At 36.0% G+C, this 22540-nt stretch overlaps 2 protein-coding genes across 2 annotated transcripts; both read right to left on the reverse strand.

Moving 5' to 3' along the window:
• Positions 1 to 3053: 3053 nt before the first annotated feature.
• LOC143626526 (uncharacterized) lies at positions 3054 to 3668 on the reverse strand. Its single transcript, XM_077096593.1, has one exon. The coding sequence runs from the start codon at positions 3666 to 3668 to the stop codon at positions 3054 to 3056; it is 615 nt and encodes a 204-aa protein (XP_076952708.1).
• Positions 3669 to 4552: 884 nt separating this feature from the next.
• Positions 4553 to 6981, reverse strand: LOC143626468 (wall-associated receptor kinase 2-like). The gene is given in 4 exon segments (XM_077096553.1): positions 4553 to 5781; positions 5880 to 6033; positions 6131 to 6536; positions 6538 to 6981. Coding segments are annotated over 4 exon segments (2232 nt in total). The 3' UTR covers position 4553.
• Between the last annotated feature and the right edge of the window lie 15559 nt (positions 6982 to 22540).

Below are 22540 nucleotides of genomic sequence, written 5' to 3' on the forward strand. Positions count from 1 at the left end.
TGTGACAGTAGGTGTACAATCCCACATTCCAAACCGTTTTAGCAAGTCTGCAGCATACTTCTTCTGTGACAGGAAAATTCCATTGCTCTTTTGGTTAACTTCCAACCCAAGAATGTAACGGAGTGCACCAAGATCAGACATCTCAAATTCTGTCACCATCTTCTTCTTAAACTCAACAAGTAAATCTGCAGATGAGCTCATATAGATAATATCATCTACATACAAACACACAATAATAATCTCACCAGTTCTTGTCTTCTTGACCGTGGGTTCACTCGTGCTTCTCTTGTATTCATTTTGTTGCAGATCCTTATCAATTCTTTCATACCAGGCCCTCGGGGCCTGCTTCAATCCATACAACGCTTTATGAAGCCTGTAGACCTTATCTACTTCTTCTATCTTTTCATACCCCAGTGGCTGACTCACAAATACTTCTTCTTGAAGTGGCCCATTTACAAATGCCGACTTCACATCAAATTGTTGAACTTCCCATCTCTTTTGGGCTGCCAAAGACAAAACAGCCCTTATAGTTTCAAATCTCGCAATCGGAGAGAATGTGTCTTCATAATCTACCCCATATTGTTGAGCATACCCCTTACTCCCTTAGCAACAAGGCGCGCTTTATACTTATGAATCTCTCCTTCTGCTATTGTTTTGACCTTAAATACCCACTTAAGACCAATTGCTTTCTTTCCTTGTGAAAGATCTGTAAGAGTCCAGGTGTTGTGCTTCTTTAATGACTCTAGTTCTTCTTCCATAGCCCTTCTCCATTCATTATACTTGGCAGCATCCACATGAGATTCTGGTTCAACCAACGATAATGCAAGTTGGCATGAACCATACACATCTTCCTCAATAGCATGTGTATGAGTGTACACATCATCAAGGGAGCTTAAATACCCACTTAAGACCAATTGCTTTCTTTCCTTGTGAAAGATCTGTAAGAGTCCAGGTGTTGTGCTTCTTTAATGACTATAGTTCTTCTTCCATAGCCCTTCTCCATTCATCTACTTGGCAGCATCCACATGAGATTCTGGTTCAACCAACGATAATGCAAGTTGGCATGAACCATACACATCTTCCTCAATAGCATGTGTATGAGTGTACACATCATCAAGGGAGCTTAAATACCCACTTAAGACCAATTGCTTTCTTTCCTTGTGAAAGATCTGTAAGAGTCCAGGTGTTGTGCTTCTTTAATGACTATAGTTCTTCTTCCATAGCCCTTCTCCATTCATCTACTTGGCAGCATCCACATGAGATTCTGGTTCAACCAACGATAATGCAAGTTGGCATGAACCATACACATCTTCCTCAATAGCATGTGTATGAGTGTACACATCATCAAGGGAGCTTAAATACCCACTTAAGACCAATTGCTTTCTTTCCTTGTGAAAGATCTGTAAGAGTCCAGGTGTTGTGCTTCTTTAATGACTATAGTTCTTCTTCCATAGCCCTTCTCCATTCATCTACTTGGCAGCATCCACATGAGATTCTGGTTCAACCAACGATAATGCAAGTTGGCATGAACCATACACATCTTCCTCAATAGCATGTGTATGAGTGTACACATCATCAAGGGAGCGTGTTCTCAATGTTCTATTTTCTGAATCGGAAGAACTTGAGTCATCATGGGTATGAGAGGTTAGTGGTGTATCTGTAGGACTTTCATTGCTGTTACCACTAGAGGTACCACCACTTGTTGGACTTGAAGGATCTGGTAGAGAACTATCTGATGAGTCCCAAATTGGCTCATCGGTTTGATCAACATTTTCACCCTCATACTCTTCAACCAATAACTTTCCCCTTTCATACCCTATTCCGTTTATCACTTTGTCATCTTCACTTTTCCACCGTGCACTCTCATCAAACGTAACATCCCTGCTGGTTATAATTTTCTTTGCAACAACATCATACAATCTATATGCTTTTGAGTTAGTGCAATATCCAACAAATATGCATTTGTTAGACTTAGAATCCAGCTTCTTTCTAAGTTGAGCTGGTTCTAAAGCATAAGCAACACAACCAAAAACTTTTAAATGGCTTACCGATGGCTTGTAACCGTACCATGCTTCATACGGTGTTTTATCTTGGACTGCTTTTGTTGGTGCCATGGTGGTCAGCAAATAAGCTGCTGTTGCAATTGCTTCACCCCAGAAACATTTACTCAAATTCTTCCCTTTCAACATACATGTGGCCATATCCACCACAGTTCGATTCTTTCTCTCGGCTACCACGTTTTGCTGTGGCGTGTAAGGGGCTGTAAGTTCTCTATGTATCCCATGTTCTTCACAAAACCCTATAAATGCCTTAGAAAAGAATTCTCCTCCACGATCTATTCTAAGTGTGACAACCCTTCTTCCTGTTTCATTTTCTACCCTTGCCTTAAATATTTTGAACTTCCCAAAACTTTCAGATTTCTTATCCATAAGTAAACCCAAGACATTCTGGTGTAATCATCAGTAAACATCACAAAGTAAGAATTACCTCCTAGTGACTTTGTTTGCATAGGTCCAACCACATCAGCATGAACTAGTTGCAACACTTGGGTTGCACGCCATGCACCTAATGGAAAAGCCTTCCTGGTTTGCTTTCCACAGGCGTACCCTTCACACACACCCACTGCATTGAGTCTCGGTAGTCCTTGCACTAACTGTTTAAAACTAACACCTTTAACCCTCTCTCATAAAGGTGCCCATATCTTTGATGCCACAGAATAGTATCACTAGTTTTCACAGTTGCTAGTGCCTTTTGCTTGTGTTCTTTCTTCACATGCAAGGGAAATACATTATTCTCAGCCATATCGATCTGGTGGACATGCTTTCCACTCTTAGACCGTGTGATAGTGCACGCTCCATCATCAAACAGTAGAGCATACCCAGCCTTCATAAGCTGCCCTACACTTATAAGATTATAACCGAGTGCTGGTGCATATTGTACCTTATTCAATGTTTTGTGCACTCCCTTGCCAAATTCTAGACTCACGTTACCCTTACCTTCTACTTGTATTCCTTTTCCATTTCCCATTCTCACAGTTACCTTCTTTGCCTCATCTAAGTCCTTAAACAGCCCACGCTGCCCATGTGATTGGAGCAACCGCTGTCTATAAACCAAACATCATCTTTGTGTTCATCATTTTCTGCTATAGCCATATACAAAAGGCCATCTTCATCCTCTTCCTCTTGGTCCCCTACCGCAGCGTTAGCCCTAGGCTCGCTCCAACATTCAGACTTCACATGTCCGAATTTGTTACAATTGTAACACTGTACACCCCCTCTTCCTCTGCTAGAGAACCTACCATGCCCTCTGCCTCTTCCTCGTAAGAATTCTCTCCCATGACCTCGGTTACCAGGTTGTTCTTCTTCTCTGGCTTGAAACGCTTGTTCTTCAACAGCAACATCTGTCCCCCTGTTGACTCGTCCTTCATGAGCCTGTAAGGATCCCATAAGCTGATCAAAAGTCAACAAGGGATCCCATAAGGATCCCCTGTTGACTCGATCTTTTAACTCTTCAATCGCAGTCACCACATGATCCCACTTGGGTTGGAGACTTCTTAGAACTTTCTCTACAATTGTCTGATCCGACACATCTACCCCAAGACCCCTTTTCTGTTTAACATTCTTCATGTCCTTTGACAAGAAATCACCCACGACTTCACCTTCCTTCATCTAAATGGTCTCGAACTCACGTCGTAAAGTCTGCAACTTTATGATCTTCACTTTTGAATCTCCTTGGTACTCAGTTTTCAATAAAGTCCAAGCCTGTGCTGCGTTTGTTGCTGCTGCTATTCTTGAGAATACATCATCATGGACTGCTTGTTGAATCAGGCTAAGAGCCCTAGCATCCTTCTGTCTGTTATTGCGCAAGCAGGTTCTATCAGCATCTTCTTGGTTAAAGCCCGTTGCCACATAATCCCAGAGATCATGCGAAAGTAGAAGAGTTCTCATTCTGATATTCCAGAATTCATAACCCTCCTCTTTAAAGATTGGAAGTGGGGTTGAGAGATTGTTTGAATGGGTGTTTGCCATGAGAGAAGTAAGAAAATCTTGGCAGGAATTGAACGATGTGATAAGTAATTGATTCAAAGCCAAGGCTCTGATACCATATGTTGGATCAAGAGCAATCGATTAACAAATATTGTTGCCGTCACAAGTTATCACTTCATTAATCGAGGGCTTTAAATAGCCAACAGATTACAACTGAAAGAAAGACTCAAAAGCCATAAAAAACTGAACTAACCTACGTATGTGACCATGATTACATGAGTTTATTGAGTAAAATAGGAACCACTACTTTTAACCTAATGAAAATAAACACACGTGCATAACTGAATAACTTGGAGAAGACGGTGACTCTTTTGGATAATAATAAAACAAAGTAACTAACCCATAAACTTAAATGAGCTTACCCATGACTAGTACCAGATTTGAATTAATATTCCAACACAAACTACATAACTTCCTAACAAACTTAACAACAAAATGCAACAATTAAACTTATATATGGTGCAACAAAATGCAACAATTAAGCTTATTAGATACAAGTATCTACCTTCACCTGCCACTAGCAATGGGTAACATAGTCTGCTTGCTTATGCTATCGAAGGTGCTTGAGCTTGCACCGCTTACAATGCCATCATTTGAACATTCATAGTCATTGGTTTGTTCTTTGAGCAAATACTCACTTTCATGTTCATTTGAACTACTTTGCACCCATGGGTGCTTTTGTACCATTGACGCCAATATTCCTTGGAGCTCAATTGCGAATTCTTTCATGGTAGGCCTTTCATCGCCTTTAACGCGTAAGCATCTTTCTACCAGTCTTGAAACTTGAATTATCTCGCTAGGAACGTGTTTTAGCTGCAAGCGTTCATCAAGAACATGGAAGAGTCTCCCTTCTTTTAAGGAACACAGAAAAAAAATTGCTAGGTTCATCTCTTCCTCTGGCCTATCAAAACAAAGAGCCTTTTTGCCGGTTAAAAGTTCCACTAATACCACCCCAAAACTATAAACATCGCTCTTATCTGTGAGTTGATTTGTCTGCAAATACTCTGGATCTAAGTAGCCTAGTGTTCCTTGCACTATAGTGGCCAACTCAGTCTGATCAATGGGAATAAGCTTAGATGCCCCGAAATCAGCCACTTTCGCTACATAGTTGTCATCCAAGAGTATATTCATTGGCTTGACATCCCGATGGATGATTGGAACGGATGCTGCAGAATGTAAGTATGAAAGTGCTTCAGCCGTCTCCGTTGCTATTCGGAGTCGGATGTCCCACGCAATAGCCGACGACTTGCCTTTGTTGTGGATATGATCGGAGAGGGTGCCATTTGGAATGAATTCATAAACCAATAATGGGATTTCTGTTTCCAAACAGCACCCAATCAACTTCACTACATTCCTATGATTTATTTGGGAGAGGATAACCACTTCATTGATGAATTGCTCTATCTGAGCTTGTGTTTGATCTGCTAATTTTGACTTCTTTATGGCAACTATTCTGCTATCAGCAAGAACTCCTTTATAAACCGTGCCATAGCCACCCTTACCGATAATTCTGCTCTCATCATAGTTATTGGTGGCTCTCTTTAGCTCTTCTATCATGAAGACTTTTGCTTGATCATGAGCACCTCCATCACCAGAAATTCGTTGCTGCAACATTAATCCACCATTTTGTTTAAAGAATTTTTCTCTTAGCAGGATGAACTTTCACTTCTTGAGTACCAAGTACAACCAGGCGACAAATATAAGGAGAAACATAGCAGAAGTTGAGATACCCGCAACAACAAAATAGTTAGAATGAACACATGATGATTTGATGTCTTAAAGTTGCTTAATGAAGATATAAACGGAAAAAATATGGGACATTATTTACCTGCAGCAATCTTTATGACAGTGGATTCCTTAGCTGTGCAACCTATTCTATTTATCCTGCCATCTCCGGAGTAACCTTTCGGACAAGTGCACGTGTAATTTCCTGGTGTATTCAAGCAATCATATTTGCACTCATTATCTCTTTTACACTCATCGATGTCTGTAGATCAGAATTGCAAATGGTCAATTATTTCATTGGGGTAAAAGTTAACTAGTAGAGAAGAAAAAAAGGATCCATATGTGAAATCAAAGCATACCAGTGCAATCAACATAGGGGTTGCCTTCATAACCTTCACGGCAACTACAACGATATCCAGGACCTGTATAGTTTTTATCGCATTCGCTGTTTCCCGTGCATAAGAAGTTAGCCATGTTCTTTGCTTCATCACAATTCACCCTTCCAATTGCCCAATCAAGTAACATTGGCATCTTTTTACTTTCAAAATTAGCCAGGTAAGTTGTAGAAAAGTTAAACTTCCCATCTGAAACCAAAAAGCCATAGCTGCATGGGTTGACTTCCCATACATTCGAATGATCATTATAGCTACGAAGAGTCATATTAAAAGAACTCAATTCTTCCGGTACAGCTACTTCACAACACCCAACTCCCGAGCAAGAGCCGTCTTTAATAAGGCTGTTTCTACCACACCAAGAAATGCACCCGGGTACCAATATCTTCAGACTCATTCCATCTTCTTCCACCAACATAAGCATGCGTGTCACACCCGATGGCTATAAATTTGTTCTTGGTGGAGACCCGGAACTCCTTGAAGTTCCCCAAAGTAAAAGATGGTTGGTTGCTTTCGATGGGGCCAGTACTATTGTAGCAATCTCTGCCTACAAAAATCATGATCTCCACTTCACTCTTGTTTATCAACATACTTGTAATAACAAGATCACTTGTTTTTTTCCCAAAGTATGGTATGTCTTCCCCGGATGATCCGTCACAAGTGATGAGAAATTCAGGACCCTGGTAGCATCCCTCACCTGAACCAAATGGGAAAGTAATACTCACATTGCCACATGAACTTCTACAATTCGGCGAGTCTTGAGCACTTACTGCCCCATAAGCTGCAATAGTTGCAACTAGTAGTATTTTTAAATGCATGTGGTTGATGGTATTGAGCGGGGAAGGGTGATTAAAGATATCTTATATCGACATTCCAAGAAGACTTGGTCATTTCATTCAGAAAATCCAATCGTTTTCTCTCTTAACTTGTGGACTGAGTATAAGACAGTGACTGGAGTCCATAATTACAAATAATCACTGAACTAGGTTCAAAACCCGCCGCGTTGCGGCGGCGGTTTGACGCAAATTCAGTCGGTATCGGTGAAGTTCGTCGCGATACCTATACTAAATAAAAAATTGATAAATGAACGTCCAAAATAGTGTCAGCACGCGTACAACTTATGAAAGCGTATATCTTATGATACAAAAAATAATATATGTAAAACCATGTTTATTTGGTTGGCAAAATACGCGGGGGGGGGGGGGGGGGGGGGTTGTGGCAGAAATTCGGTCGGTATCGATAGGTTGTCGTGGTACTGAAACAAAACACAAAAGATAATTTCGAAAAATTAACGTATTTAAAAAACAAAAAACAAAGCAGCGAGTCGACACACATTCGGTCGGTACCGGTTAGGTTCGTGTACCAAAAGTAAACATAAAAAATAATTTCGTTATTGGCTAGGTTCGCTATCGTAAAACTAAATAAAAAAACATGGGTGTTGCAGCGACAAGGCGTTACGTATTTAGGTTCATTACGATACCGAAACTAAATATAAAACTTAATTTCCTCAAATTATTGTACTTAAACCTTTAAAAAAGAACTTAAATTCCAAAGACCTTTAAAAAACTTGATATCACATCCCACCATAATTAAAACGATAGATGGATAAAAAGGAGATGCATATGAACATCTAAGGGGTTCGAACCCGAGTGACCAAAGAAAAGAAACATGTAGAACAACCTTCAGCCAACCTACTATACTAACAAATTTGTTCAATCAATGAAACTAAATTCATAAATAAACAAACTGTGGGTTTTAAAAAAAGTTGTGGCACCGACATATTGATATTTATCTATATTATATAGGGAAAATACCATAAAAAACCAATATATTTTCTGTTTTTTCTCATAAAAGTCCCTCAACATTTTATTGAACATTAAAGTCCCTCTACATGTCAAATTTGAACAAAAAAATGACATAACTTATAAAAACATATATTTTTACTTATGTGGCAAAATTTGACATGTAAGAGGTGCCCATGGTCCAATTTTGATGGGAAATCCTGAGCTAAACCGTTATTAACAGCTTTTGATTATCGAAAACCAAAACCGAACTGTTACAATTTAAAACCGAACCATTAAAAATTAAAACCGAACCGTTACTAATGGTTTGATTTCACTGTATTTCTCCCAACTAACTGGATTAATGGTTGTAAATCTATAAATTCTTTTAATTCTTTTGCTATGATATTAAGAAAAAATGGTATACTGACATGCTTGCAAATCTATTAATGTTTCTCATCGATGCTTCGTGCTGTTATAAAAATGGGTTTATTTGTATCCCATTTGCCATATTCACTTAGATCTCATCTGCTATGGATCATGAAGGCTAAATAAATACAACTAACATCCACAAACTAATATTCAATGATAATTATTAATTAAAATTAGTTGGTAGTGTATGCGAAAAGAGTGAATCATGTGCAGAAGGATAAACCAATTTTGTACTTTTGGTTTGAACAGTTTCATGTTTTAAACCGAACGATGAACAAAAGTGACGTAAGCAAATTTTTTTTATTATTTTGTTTTGTACTTTTTGTGATTTGGTTTGAATAGTTTCATGTTTTAAACCGAACGATGAACAAAAGTGACGTAAGCAAATTTTGTTTATTATTTTGTTTTGTACTTTTTGTGATGTTGTTATTGTTATGTTTATTTTGTTTTTTTAATCAATTCTACTTATAGTTATATGTTTCTAGCAAATTATAAGACAAAAAGATCTCAGTTTAAGCAAAATATTATTGGTTTTGCTATAACAATATAAGCCAAAACTTTTAATTAACATCATATATATTACATGTATGCGACACGACCTAAGAAAAAAATATATATGTTTTTAGAAGTTATGCCACTTTTTATTAAAATTTAACATGTGGAAGGACTTTAACGTGCATAAAATTGTTGAACGACTTCTGTGAGGAAAAAAAAAAGTATGTTGGTTTTTTGTGATATTTGCCCTATTATATAATATATGAGATATAACTTACAAATTTTATAACAAACACTAAAATTGGTTTCTAAGTGTAATTTAGTTAAAAAAAGTATCTAACAAATGCTTGATGTAGTTATTTATAAGAGTAAAAGAATGTAACTTTGTTAGGGTGGGCACGACATTCTGCTAGTCCCAACCGAGTATAAGCGAGCATTTTATAATTATATTAGCACATCGCCCCGGGTGATGCTAGGTTGGAGGATTGAGTAAGAATGCGAGTTTATTATTTAATTGAATTTATTATTTATTTGTGGATTTTGAGGTTATTCACATATTTTTTATTATTTACAATAAAATTATATTAAATGTAAATATTGTTTATCAAATATTTTCAAATACAATTATATTGTTTTTCAAATATTTTCAAATACATATAAAAAAAAGTTTTCTAAAAATTATTCAAATGGATGGTGTAGTAATGTAGTTTTATCAAAAATTATATAAATGCGCTTTGGGAAAATGTTATTGAAACAAATACAAAAATAATAAATAAATAAAAGGACGAAATTGTCAGGATGTAAAATTAAATATAATATTGGTTGATGGAATAAGCTGAGGTGAGTTAAAAGTAGAGTGCCCCATCATTTATATGTACGAAACTACGAATTATTGGTCATGATGTAAACTTCTTTTTCTAGATTGAATGTATAGAGTAGTACATAAGTTATACTAATGGGGCCATTGTGAAAGAACATTACCACAGGCTAACGGGTGTGAGGGGCTCTAATGGGGGCTTCAGTGGGGACTCCAGCCAATAATATTATGACGTGTGGCAGAGAGAGAAACTGGATAAGGGGGGTGTTGGAGCCCCTGGTGTGGAGGGGTTCCAGCGAATTTTTTTTTTATTTTTTTATAAATATATTCAAACAACGTATTATTAAAAAAACCTATAAATTATTAAAAAAACACACATTTTTTTTAAAATTCAAATTACAAAAAAAAAACATACTAAAAATTAAACAAACAATAATACTTAATAATAACACTAATCTAATATAAGATCATCGGGTCGCCTCGCCCACAACTGTTCAACCAACTCATGTCGAAGATCCCCGTGTATCTCACGGCTCTTGATATTTGCTATGTTATGAAGTCTTTGTTGATCACTGATTGTGGACGGTTGTGGCGGAATGTCACCTTGGTAGTTTTGGCAGATAGCTTTGCCCTCGTCTTCTAACGTCATGTTGTGTAGGATCAGACACGTGTAGACGACGTCCGTTATCCTCTCCCGAGTCCAATAACGTATCGGGTTCGCCAGAACATAATATTGTTTTTTCAGAGCTCCAAAAGCTATTTCAATATCTTTTCTAGCAGACTCTTGCTTCTTCGTAAAATACTTCCGTTTGTCGGCGATTGGATCTGTAAAAGCTTGAACTAACAAAGCCCATTCGTTGTAAATACCATCGACCAGATAGTACCCGTACTTGAAGAGTTCTCCATTTGCAACAAAAGATTGAGGTGGTTCAACCCCGTCGATAAGGTCGTTGATCAAATGTGACTGATCGATAACATTAAGGTCGTTATTTGACCCAGCAACACCAAAAAAAGCATGCCAAAACCAAAGATCCCGTGACACCGCCGCCTCAAGTATAAGGGTCGGCCCTTCATGATCACCACGGTAGAACTGACCTCGCCAGGCCGTTGGACACATAGCCCATCTAACATACGTACAATCGATGCTACCTAGCATCCCAGGAAAACCATGTTTTTCTGCGTGCACCTCATATATGCGTTGGATGTCATACATTGTAGGTTTACGCAGATATCTCCGAGCGTAAATCGATATGACTCCTACGTATATAAAATAATCTATAAACATATAATATATATTACAAAATGTAATAAATATTTAATAAAAAGTAAAATTAATGTTTTTTACATTGGCAGAAAAAATGAAGGGATTCACGTGCAACCCTTTTCGACATCTGTAAATACTCATCCAAAGCGTCCGACGAGATGCCGTACGCTAATTGACGGATAGCAGCCGTGCATTTTTGAAGAGGGGTAAAACCGGGGAGACCCCTAGCATCCTCCCTTTGTTGAAAAAAGGGATACCGTGCCTCTAAATCACTTGCTATACGCATGAACAATTGTCTGCTCATTCGGAAACGAGTTCGAAAATCCGACTCCTCATATACCGGTTGAGGGCTAAAATAATGCCTAATCAAAGTATCGTTAGCACCCGATCGATCACGATCACGAGGTGATGCTCTAACCCTCGGGACTCGAGGTTGATGGGCTTGATTTTGCAAGAGATTGACCACGGTTGCGGTCAAAACTCCCCCTACATGAAGAAGCAAATCATCCTCTTCGGAGGAGTCGGAATCAGACGAGTACGACGACATTTTTTTTAAAAAAAAAGTTGGGAAGATGGGTTGATTTTGGGTTTTATTTTGAAGTTGTGGTGATTGATATGGGTGAAATGAGGTATTTTATAGATGAAATGGGGTATTATTTAGGGAAAATTTTTTTTTTTTTTAATTTAATCCCTTCCCAACGGCTCTTTTTACCTTCCCAACGTCCATTTTCTCTCTCTTCTCCCGCGACCAGCCTCATGCCTGCCTGGATTTCTGCGCTCGCGCCCCGCTCGCGCCCCTGCTCGCGCCCCGGTGGTGTGGGTTTAGCGCCCCGGGGCGCGAGCGGAGGGGCTCTAGCGCCCCGGTTAGCGGCCCACACCCCTCAGCCTAACAAAGCTGACGTGAAATGTCTTTGAAATGACCAAGAAACTACATGTGTTTTGCATTTAGTGTTGGTCCCATTTCTTTTATTGTGTTGACAGGCTTTTGTATTAGATAAAACTAGATTTTCTATCTCGCTAGAACAGTTGCCAAAACTCTAGCATTGAAACCCGGGCATTGGTAAAACCCAAGCATTACGACGATGAGTTGACACGAATTCAGTCAATACCAACTTAAGGTATTGGAATTAAAACAAAACGGTCGGTAAAACTCGGGCGTTGCGGTGGTGAGTCGGTAAAACCTGAGCGTTGTTGGTCTCGGGATTTGTGGTGGTAGGTCGACACAAATTTAAATTGTTTCGATTATGTTTGTTACGATACTGGAACTACGAAACCAAATAAAAATGCAAAAAAAAAACTTTGTCCAATATCGGACCGCCACTTGGACCAATAATATGATAGCATCACAAAACTTTCAAATTATATATATTAGATAATATGTAATATGTTTTGTTAATTTGTTTTTGTTTAGCTTTGATTGTATTCGGTCTGAGGCCATGAACAATGTTGAGTGCCCTGTTGGGCTGGCCCAAGTGGACTATAAGGTATAACCTAGATATGGAGTATAAATACACATTTATACTCCATATTCTAGCAACCTTTGCAAATTCATATTCTGTATACTTTTCTACTTTCTCTCTCTAAACTTTTGTGTGTTTTTTTTGTGTATTCTTAATCTGAGATCCGGATAGTGTTGGTGATCCCACTCACCAAGACTATGGATTGATCTGAGGTTAGTTGTTAGATCCATTCACGAGACCTACAATGGTATCAGAGCTTCGGCTCAACTTTTGAGGTTTTCAGGTCTTTCCTATTCGGGTTTTGATCAAGAATGTTGGTGCTTTGAGCTTGTGTTTGTGCTAGATGCTGAGTTGTTTGTGTTTTGGACCTTGTCTTCATCTAAAAACAATTAAAGATTGAAGTTGACAGAGTGAACAATAGCTTCTGTGAGTTACTGTTCGTCGTGTTCATCAGCATTGCATTCGCAATAAACAGTTCTTGCATTCAAGTTTTTCTCGCAAATCGCAAGAAACATTCTTGCAAAGACATTAATCTCGCAAGTCCTGGTTTTCGCAAATCATCTGATTCGCAAACTTGGTCTTTCTCGCGATGACATTAATCTTGCTAGTCCTGATTTCGCAAATCATCTAACATGCAAACTTGGTTTTTCTCGCAAAGACATTAATCTCGCAAGTCCAACTTTTCTCGCAAACCCCTATTCTCGCAACTCGCAACCCATCATCTTGCAGAGCTTGTTCTCGCAATCCGTCTTCTCACAAATAGATTTCTTTTTGCGAATTGAGAATTATGAATTACTATACTTAGCATAATTTCAAGTGTGTGATCCTTCATCTTGCAACTTGTAAGATAGCTTACGAAGCAGAATCTCTTTTGAAACACAACCTCCTCATGGAAAATGAATCAGGGTCAAACAACAAACCACCCAAGTTGGTCGGTTTTGAGGAGTTTAATGATTTGAAATACCGGTTTATGAACTTTGCTCGAACACAAGACATGAAAATTATCAGATCTATAGTAGAGGTCCTTATCGACCTATGATTCATAACGATGACGTGTTGAAATTGAAAAACCCCTAAGTACTTTCGATTTCGAAAAACTGGAGTATTTGGTGGTTGATCAGAGGCCGTTTGGTTACTTAACAATGTGCTTGAATAAGAAGATTACACAAAGTGTGAAATAGTACACCACAACCAAAGATCTTTGGAATGCACTTATCAAGAAATTCAAAGGAAACTTGGACATGAGAGAGTCAAGAAAGGAGATGCTAAATGGAGAATACAACATGTTTATTCACACTCAGGGTGAAAGCATCGAGCCCATCATTGATTGGTTTGAAGCGTTAAATACAAAATTGAGAAGTGCAGGCATTAACCATGAAGTTGATGAGATAAACAAAAGGCTTCTTAACTCACTTCTTTACACTTGGAACAGCAATGTGACCACAATCAAGCGTACAAGAGACATGTATAACACCACTCTCACCGATATGATCTCAATCATAAGGTCATTTGCTATAGAGTTGAATTATTATACTACATGTAATAAAAATAATTAACTAATGGAACACCAATGCACGCTGCGGTGGGAACAAAGGTGAGGTAGTTTTGATAATATGTACGTTAGTGCTTCGATTATTTGTACATTACTACTCATGGCTTCGTTTAAGAAAAATGCTGATACAAAAAATTAGATGCGCCACAAAGACATACTTAGAATTATATAAACTATCATACCTTAAAAGTTATAAATAAAAACAAAATAGGCTCAAATTAAGGTATTAATAAGATTAAGACAAAAATTGAAAGACAATTTCAATCATCAAGGGGCAAAGTTGCAGCTTTCATAGCCAACTAAGGGGGTGTTTGGCCTAGCTTTAACAAATAGAGGGCCAAGTATTTAACAATGTTGCTATAAGATCTGCATCACCGGCCACTGCAACCATGCACTTATTATTACTACTACCAATAGTAGTGAAAGTTCTTGAGAAGGGCTGGGTTGTGAAAGTTCATGTGGCAATGTGACTATGACATTCCCATTCGGTTCACATAAGGGATGTATCTGTAGTCCTGATCTATTTCCTTGTAACATGTGACCAATCATCTAGGGAACCAATACCCTTCTTTTAGAATAGTCTAAGCAATCTTGTTATTTCAAATATGTCAACAAGCCATAGTTAGGTTGGGATTATGATGCTTGTAGCCTGTGATTGCTACAACAATTCAAATTAAGACCTTAATAGCCAACCATATTTGACGTTAACGGATTTCTGCATCTCCAACAAGAACAAATTGTTGCAATCGGGTGTGACACACTGGCATATTTTAGTGCAAGAAGAGGGAATTCATCTGATGGTACCAAATCTACATGCGGTAGAAATTTCCATATTCCAAACGGATCTTGCACAGTGCACACAAGCCGGTTCTTGTGAAGTAGTAGTGACAGAAGGTGTCACACCCCGACTTAGGGCCTAGAACTATGACCAATAGTTGGTACCTATTTTGTAAATATATTAGAATTGCGGGTTATTTTAGCCGAAAACTTTGTTCATAACAAAATATTTATTTATTTCGAAAGCTTCTTAGATATTGAATACCTAAATGTTTTTATTTACAAATCATGTCTAATCTGATTACAGCTATTTTTATAATTAAAAACTGAGTCATCTTCATATTACGAGCATCTATCTCCTAGAGTCACTCTAATTCCTTGCTACCTGTGCTAAACTTATCGCCTGCAATGTGGGGGTGGGGGAGGGGGGAATACGCCAGCTATATGCAGATGAATAATTGACTCTAAAAACATTTAATAGATATTTAAATGACAAGATAGTTTTTTTTGCACAAACTCTCTCCATCCCGTGATTTGTACCACTTGCCATACACACACGATTCAAAGGTTCTCCAAGAACTGATGCCCATTGGAGAACTGGTTATGACTACATTTAGCATGTATGCTTGTCAATTATCATGCTTACCTGGTCAGCTATGTTTGGATCCAGACACATGTGTAATTGGTCTAAGTTTGTTTTATTTTCTATCTTGTATGTTAGACATCAGGTGATCTCATATAAACCTTTGACTAGCAGATAAACTGCTCATTCATCTTATCGAATAATAAATCTTTTGACTGATTGTAAAGGTTTAACGCATTCACCCATGATTGTGTGTTCTGAATAATGCGGTAATCTCATTTGAATTCTTTTTGAATGAATGATGCTTAACCTATAATAAAATAGGTTTACATAAATACCTGGATCGTCACTTGATCCGGCTACAGACCTTTAGTCTGGTTTTAATAGCTTTAAACCTTGATAGAACATTTGTTTGAATAAAATGTTTAGACCCATAGTCTTTCTGTTTATTTAGCAATCATGTGCTATGTTTCTTCTTTATGAAGAAATATTCATGTTAGGTTTCTAATTCAAAAATAAACATCAATTAGACTATAATCCTTATATGTAAAATCTTATTTTGACGAAATATTTGTGTCATGAAGAAACATTATTTTGACTATACCTCTTGTATATATCAAGCTTATGTTTCTTAATAATGAAGAAACAATATTTCGACTATAACCTTTGTATATGCAAAGCTTTAATTTGATCAAGGTTTGAGCTATACCCGTGACTAGAGTCTAAGACATATAATAATAATAATAATAATAATAATAATAATAATAATAATAAAATAACTTAAACGAAACCCTTACCTTACACGGGTATTCGGAGTTAAACGCCTAACCTAATTGAATGAACAACACTTCTACTCTATATCGCGTATTGGGGCTTAAACTTTCGGAACCTCGGCTCAGGACTCATGGCACGATTTTTGAGGTAAAGTGTGAAACGTGTGATTGTTGTGAATGAGAGAGGTGTCGTGAGCCTATTTAAATAGGTGGATTTTTCATTCCATCGCGTATCACTGTGCCATTTATTTAGGTCATCGAGTTGACTAGGCTTATTCTGGTGATGCCACGTGGCCTGCCACTTCATACAACGTGGCATGGCACATGTGTCTCGTCGTGTAGGCTTTGCCGCGTAGCGCGATGGCCGAAAGGTAAGAACGTTGCGTAGCTCGACACGGCCAGAATATCGGGTTTTGTTGAGCTCCATCGCGTAGCATGATGGGCTTGTCTCTTTCCCATCACTTAGCATGATGGATCCTAAACCTTAAATTTTCAGTTTTGGTCCTTCTACTTTCAACAAGAATGCGCCACCTTACGATGGTGCGAAGTGCAAGTGCGCCATCAAAGCGCCACATTGCGTCCATCGTCCGAGCATGCGCGTGGTGGGTGCTTCGCACCCTTGCTAAGACCACTTAGTGTGTCTTATCATATAAGAATATTATCTTTTGAGACTTTCTTTTTATAAGGAGCTCACAAGTTTGTCTTTTTAGTGATGTGAAACAAGTTCTCTTTTCTTATTATACCCATGTGGAAGAACCTCACTTTCTTCTTTCTTCTTTCTTCTATGTGGGGCAACTTTACTTCCTTATTTCACTAATGTGAAACAAAATCCTCTTTCGTATTTCCTATTCTCAATTACTTATTTTGGGTTTCTTATATTTTCTAAGTTGTCAAATTTGAATTTTGGAAGGTTACAGAAGGAATTAGCTCTTTTGATATCTATCTTAGGAGCTTTAATAATCATTCGAATATAATGGACTTTAGCCCTTGTAGCTATGCGTTTTTCAACATTTTGTTGAAGGGAAAACTTTTCAACAACTAACTTACTTGACTTTGTAAGTGTGAATAAGATGCCAATGCTACTTGATTAGGCGATATTTGGAGACCTGACTTGTGAGGAAGCGAAAGACATGGACAATTTCTTATGCAAGGGAAACAGAAAATGTGATAAAAATTATGGAGATCTCAGAAATCGTTGTCGCCTTGAAGCTTATGAAGGAAACGCTTATGTTTCACATGGCTGGAAGAGTAAGTGTTGGTTTCACATTTGCATGCTTTTTTCGACCCGAACATGGCTCTGACCCAGACCATCGCCACTAAAGCGCACCGCCTCAGATTGTCAACCCAGACAATCAAGATTTGGAGAAAGTAAATGGTTTATGAGAAAAACAGTAGTGCCATATGCACCATTAAAAAGGCATAAGAAATTTATAAGTGGTGGTGGTTTTCCCGGTAAACGACTCATTTTGTTTGTGTGTATGAAAAGGAAATACGATATGTGTAGGGGTAACATTCCAAATAACACAACAAAGCCAACAGCATCACATCAACATTACTAGGCCAACAACGTCGCATCGGCATGACTAATTAAGCCAACAACTCCACATCAACATAATAGAGCGACCTTCCAGACGGATCTACAAGACACAAGACAACGGGAGGATCTTTATTAGGATAGTGATAGGAAGTGGTTCACGGAACCACTATTAGTGAGTAGTGGCATCACTGTAGATGCGATGCTTGTTTATATATTTAAATAGTTCTTTGTGAAAACACCCCATTGAGAATATGAAATACTCTTTAACTGTGTGTGTTTTCTCTTACTAACTCCCATCATCTTCTCTCTCTCATTCGTGTTGTATTCTCTAATAAAATAATTACCGGGAATTATATCATCCGGTGGTATTTGCTTTAACAATCTAACAATCTAATCTAATCTAATCAAATCAAATCAAATCAAACTATACTAATAAAAGAAAATAATAAAAATGAGGTGTCAATCTCACATTCATTCTTGGCCTAATCTCTCTTCTCATTCATCATACATATCCATGAGTTATGGGGCAAAATCATTTTAGCAGATGGGTTATAATTTCATTTATAATTCACTAAATCATCTCATTCATTCTATATATCCATGGGTTATGGGTCAAAATAGTTTTGACAAAATGGATTATAATTTCCTTTCTAATTCTCCAATTTCTCATCATATTTATTCTACCTATCCATAGGTCGTGGGTTAAAACAATTTTGACAAATGGATTATAATTTCCCTTTGAATTCTCTAATCTCTCATCTCATTAATCATAGTTATCCATAGATAATTGGTCAAAAACAATTTTGACAATGTTGTCTACAGAGAGACTTTTTCGAATTTATAAATTAGAGATTTTAGACTTATTATTATTTGTATTATATATTTTATTTTCTTTTTACCTTTAATTTTGTTTATTTATTTCACATAACGAACCTTATTTATTTTATTACTTGACAATCCCGTATAATACACGGGTTCAAAAGCTAGTAGATAATACCCGATTTGTAAAGAAAGTGAGCCATCGAGCCCAGCAAGGGGCTTTCTATAATCATTAATATTTTTTTATTATATTTTTGTATATATATATATATCTATAATATGTATAAACGAAACCCCTAAAATTCTACGTGTCATGATGTGGTCGCTCCCCCTATTCATGGAAGCCACCAGATTGCTTAATTTTTAAATGGAGGCCTCTCATTGATTTAACCTAAATTCATGGATATGAGTCTTACCAAAACCAGATAGCTCTTAAACGGGTTATAACATCTCATTTAATTAAAAATTAATCTTACCAATTATTTGATATGAAAATCCTATAACATAGGGATATACTAAAATTTAATATCCAATTTAAAAAGAAAAAGATATTATTTATAATTAATAAATAATTTTGTAGTAAAAAACATAAGCGAGTCATGGGTCACAAAATCCAGATAGCTTTTAAACGGGTTATAACGTATCATTTATTTATGAAACTCTTTTATCATCAAACTCTAAGTATAGTATTAACTTTTTTACAATAAAGAAAATTAAAATGCAAAAATTAAATATTAAAAAACGAAAAATGTAAAAACAATCATTTTCTCAAGCCATCCGATTGCTTTATTTGTAAATGAAGGTTTATCACGCATTTGACTTGAATTCACGGGTAAAGGTCTCATCAAACCTAGATAGCTCTTTAACGGGTTTTAACATCTCATTATATTAAAAATTAATCTCATAAAATATTTGATATGAAAATCCTATAAAATAGGGATATATTAAAAATTAATATCATATTTTATTTAAAAAAACATATTATTTATAATTAAGAAACAATTTTATAATAAACAAAAATAAACGGGTAATGAGTATCACCGAACCCAGATAGCTTTTAAACCGGATTATAACATATCATTTATTTGTAAAACCATTTTATTATCAAACCTCAAGTATATTAATTATTAACTTCTTATAATAAATAAAATTAAAATCCAAATATACATATATAAATGTTAAAACGAACAATGTAAAACAACCCCCGTAATACGGGAGATAAAATCTAGTATGTATATATATATATATATATATACACATACTAGATTTTATTCCCCTTATTACGGGTGTTGTTTTACATTATTCGTTGTATACACACACACACCCACATACTAGATTTTATCCCCCGTATTACGGTAGTTGTTTTACCTTATTCGTTTTTAATATTTATATATGTATATTTGAATTTAATTTTATTTATTGTAAGAAGTTGATAATTAATATATTTGAGGTTTGATAATAAAATGGTTTTACAAATAAATGTTATGTTATAATTCGGTTTAAAAGCTATCTGGGTTTGGTGATACTCATTACCCATTTATTTTCTTTATTATAAAATTGTTTCTTAATTATAAATAATATCTTTTTTAAATAAAATAGGATATTAATTTTTAGTATATCTCTATTTTATAGAATTTTCATATCAAATATTTGATAAGATTATTTTTTAATATAATGAGATGTTATAACCCGTTTAAGAGCTATCTGAGTTTGGTGAGACCTTTACCCGTGAATTCGGGTCAAATGCGTGAGAAGCCTTCATTTACAAATAAAGCAATCTGATGGCTTGAGAGAATGGTTGTTTTACATTTTTCGTTTTTTAATACTTATTTTTTGGATTTTAATTTTCTTTATTGTAAGAAAATTAATAATTCACTTAGGGTATGATGAAAGGGTTCCATAAATAAATGATATGTTATAACCCGTTTAAAAACTATTTGGATTTGGTGACCCATGACCCGCTTATGTTTTTTACTATAAAATTGTTTATTAATTATAAATAATATCTTTTTCTTTTTAAATTGGATATTAAATTTTTAGTATATCCCTATTTTATAGGATTTTCATATCAAATAATTGGTAAGATTAATTTTTAATTTAATGAGATGTTATAACCCATTTAAGAGATATCTGGTTTTGGTAAGACCCATACCCATTAATTTGGGTTAAATCAGACCTCCATTTAAAAATCAAGCAATCTAATGGCTTCCATAAAAGGGGGGAGCACATCGCGACACGTAGAATTTTAGGGGTTTCGTTTATATATATATATATATATATATATAGGAAAAGTATAGAATGAAAACCCATTTGAGTTGTGAAAACCCTATGTAACATTATTTTTTTTTGTTTTTTTTGTACACGTAATATATGTTGTAACTCTTAATACATAACATTGAAAAATAAAAAAAAAATTGTTTTGCTATTTTTTTACTAATTTTTTTATATGTTTTCAGAAGAGAGAAAAAGTTATATTTATGTTAACATTTTTTATTAACTTTAATTGTGGACCACAAAATTTAATCTTTAATTAAAAACATGTGGTTGAGAATGAGTTTTTAGAGTTTTCACAACTCAAGTGAGTTTTTATTCTAACCTAACCCTATATATCTACACACACGTGGTCTAATCCAAAGTACCCATTGAAATTTTGACCGTAGAACTATTGACGTCGACACAAGAAAAAACAGCTATTTATTAGTTAGTTGTACCAATAGTCCAATAGCCATTTTTAGATTAATTATTATAAACCCATTAATGATTATCTAATCTAAGCCCAATAGCTATTTAATCATATTAAACTATAAACAAATAAACATTTGACCTAATAAATTAATCAACTTGAGCGGCATTCTTTCATATCAACAAATAGAAGCCAAAAAAACAAAGCGATGATCAGAAGACAAACCAGTACCGTCCCTGCCAAACTAGCATGCTACCAGGCCCAAGTCCAATCAGAATCGAACCTGACAAAATTAACATTCAGTGATAAATAACCGACCCAATCAGTGACAGATCCAGAAAATTTTGCCAGTAGGTGCTAAAAACGGTCAACCTAGAACGGGTCAAGTCAAACCAAAATGGGTCGGGTCAAACGAAATTGCATTAAATAAATCACATATAGAAATGTAAGCAATAAATTTCCCAAAACGCAATAAACAAAATACATATTACAATTGATAAAAAACTTTGCATAATTGTCACGACACAAAACTCTTATGTACAAATAAAAAAATTAAAGTTTAATAGTGTAGAATTATAAAAAAGAAATGATACTTTAAATACTATCATATTTTGGTCTAATTTTTTTAATGGCCCGATTAAACTGACAAAATATAACACTATATTAATAACTAATAGATGAAGTGGTTAGACAATTAAACAATCTAAGCTTAATTGTTATTTTGTGAAAGAAAAACTAAACTTGCGTTTGAAAAGTTGGCTCGAAAAGTTGGGTTTGGGGCACCAAAAGAAACACGGATGGGGCACTTGGGGTCTTTGAACCTAACATATTAGAAGTTTATAGAAAAAATACGAATTTGAGGGGATGCCTACGCTCCCCCTGACTTAATGCTGAATCCGCCCCTGAACCCAACAAAGTTCTCCTCACATGAAAAACATTATCGGGTCCATCATTGCCTGCCACCACTTGTCTTCAATCCGCAACTATAATGTTTCTTATGGATCACTTTCCCTAAGATAACTTTATATTTGATTGGTTGGGATAAGAATATATCTTTACGTGACTTTTCTCCTCGTTATTTTTTGCACTTTCTAACTTTACTACTAAATTACATGTTCAGTAAGATCTTGGCCTTATTCAACACCTTGGTGCCTCTAAGCCAAAGGTCCTTTGTTTTTTTTTCTCCTCGGTATTTGATTAATTACCTAATAAATGGTTTCTTCTCTTTCCTTACACGGGAAAGCCCATTTCGTATATAAACATCATAATATATGTTCCCCACCATCGCCAACATAGGCATCCGGACCATTAATTTGTGAACTAGCAATTGATTTATGGAAGTTATGGTGAATTAGTTTTGTGGAACTTGCAGGAGGCTGGTTTTGTCCTAAATTTTGTTAGGTT

This window comes from Bidens hawaiensis, unplaced genomic scaffold, assembly GCF_021521415.1.
Source record: "Bidens hawaiensis isolate Kalapana, Puna unplaced genomic scaffold, B.hawaiensis_p1.1 tig00004412_1, whole genome shotgun sequence".
NCBI lineage: Eukaryota > Viridiplantae > Streptophyta > Magnoliopsida > Asterales > Asteraceae > Bidens > Bidens hawaiensis.

Bases quoted from the DNA above. Each gene is read 5' to 3' on its own strand.
- LOC143626526 (XM_077096593.1), bottom strand. From the start codon at position 3,668: ATGAAGGAAGGTGAAGTCGTGGGTGATTTCTTGTCAAAGGACATGAAG.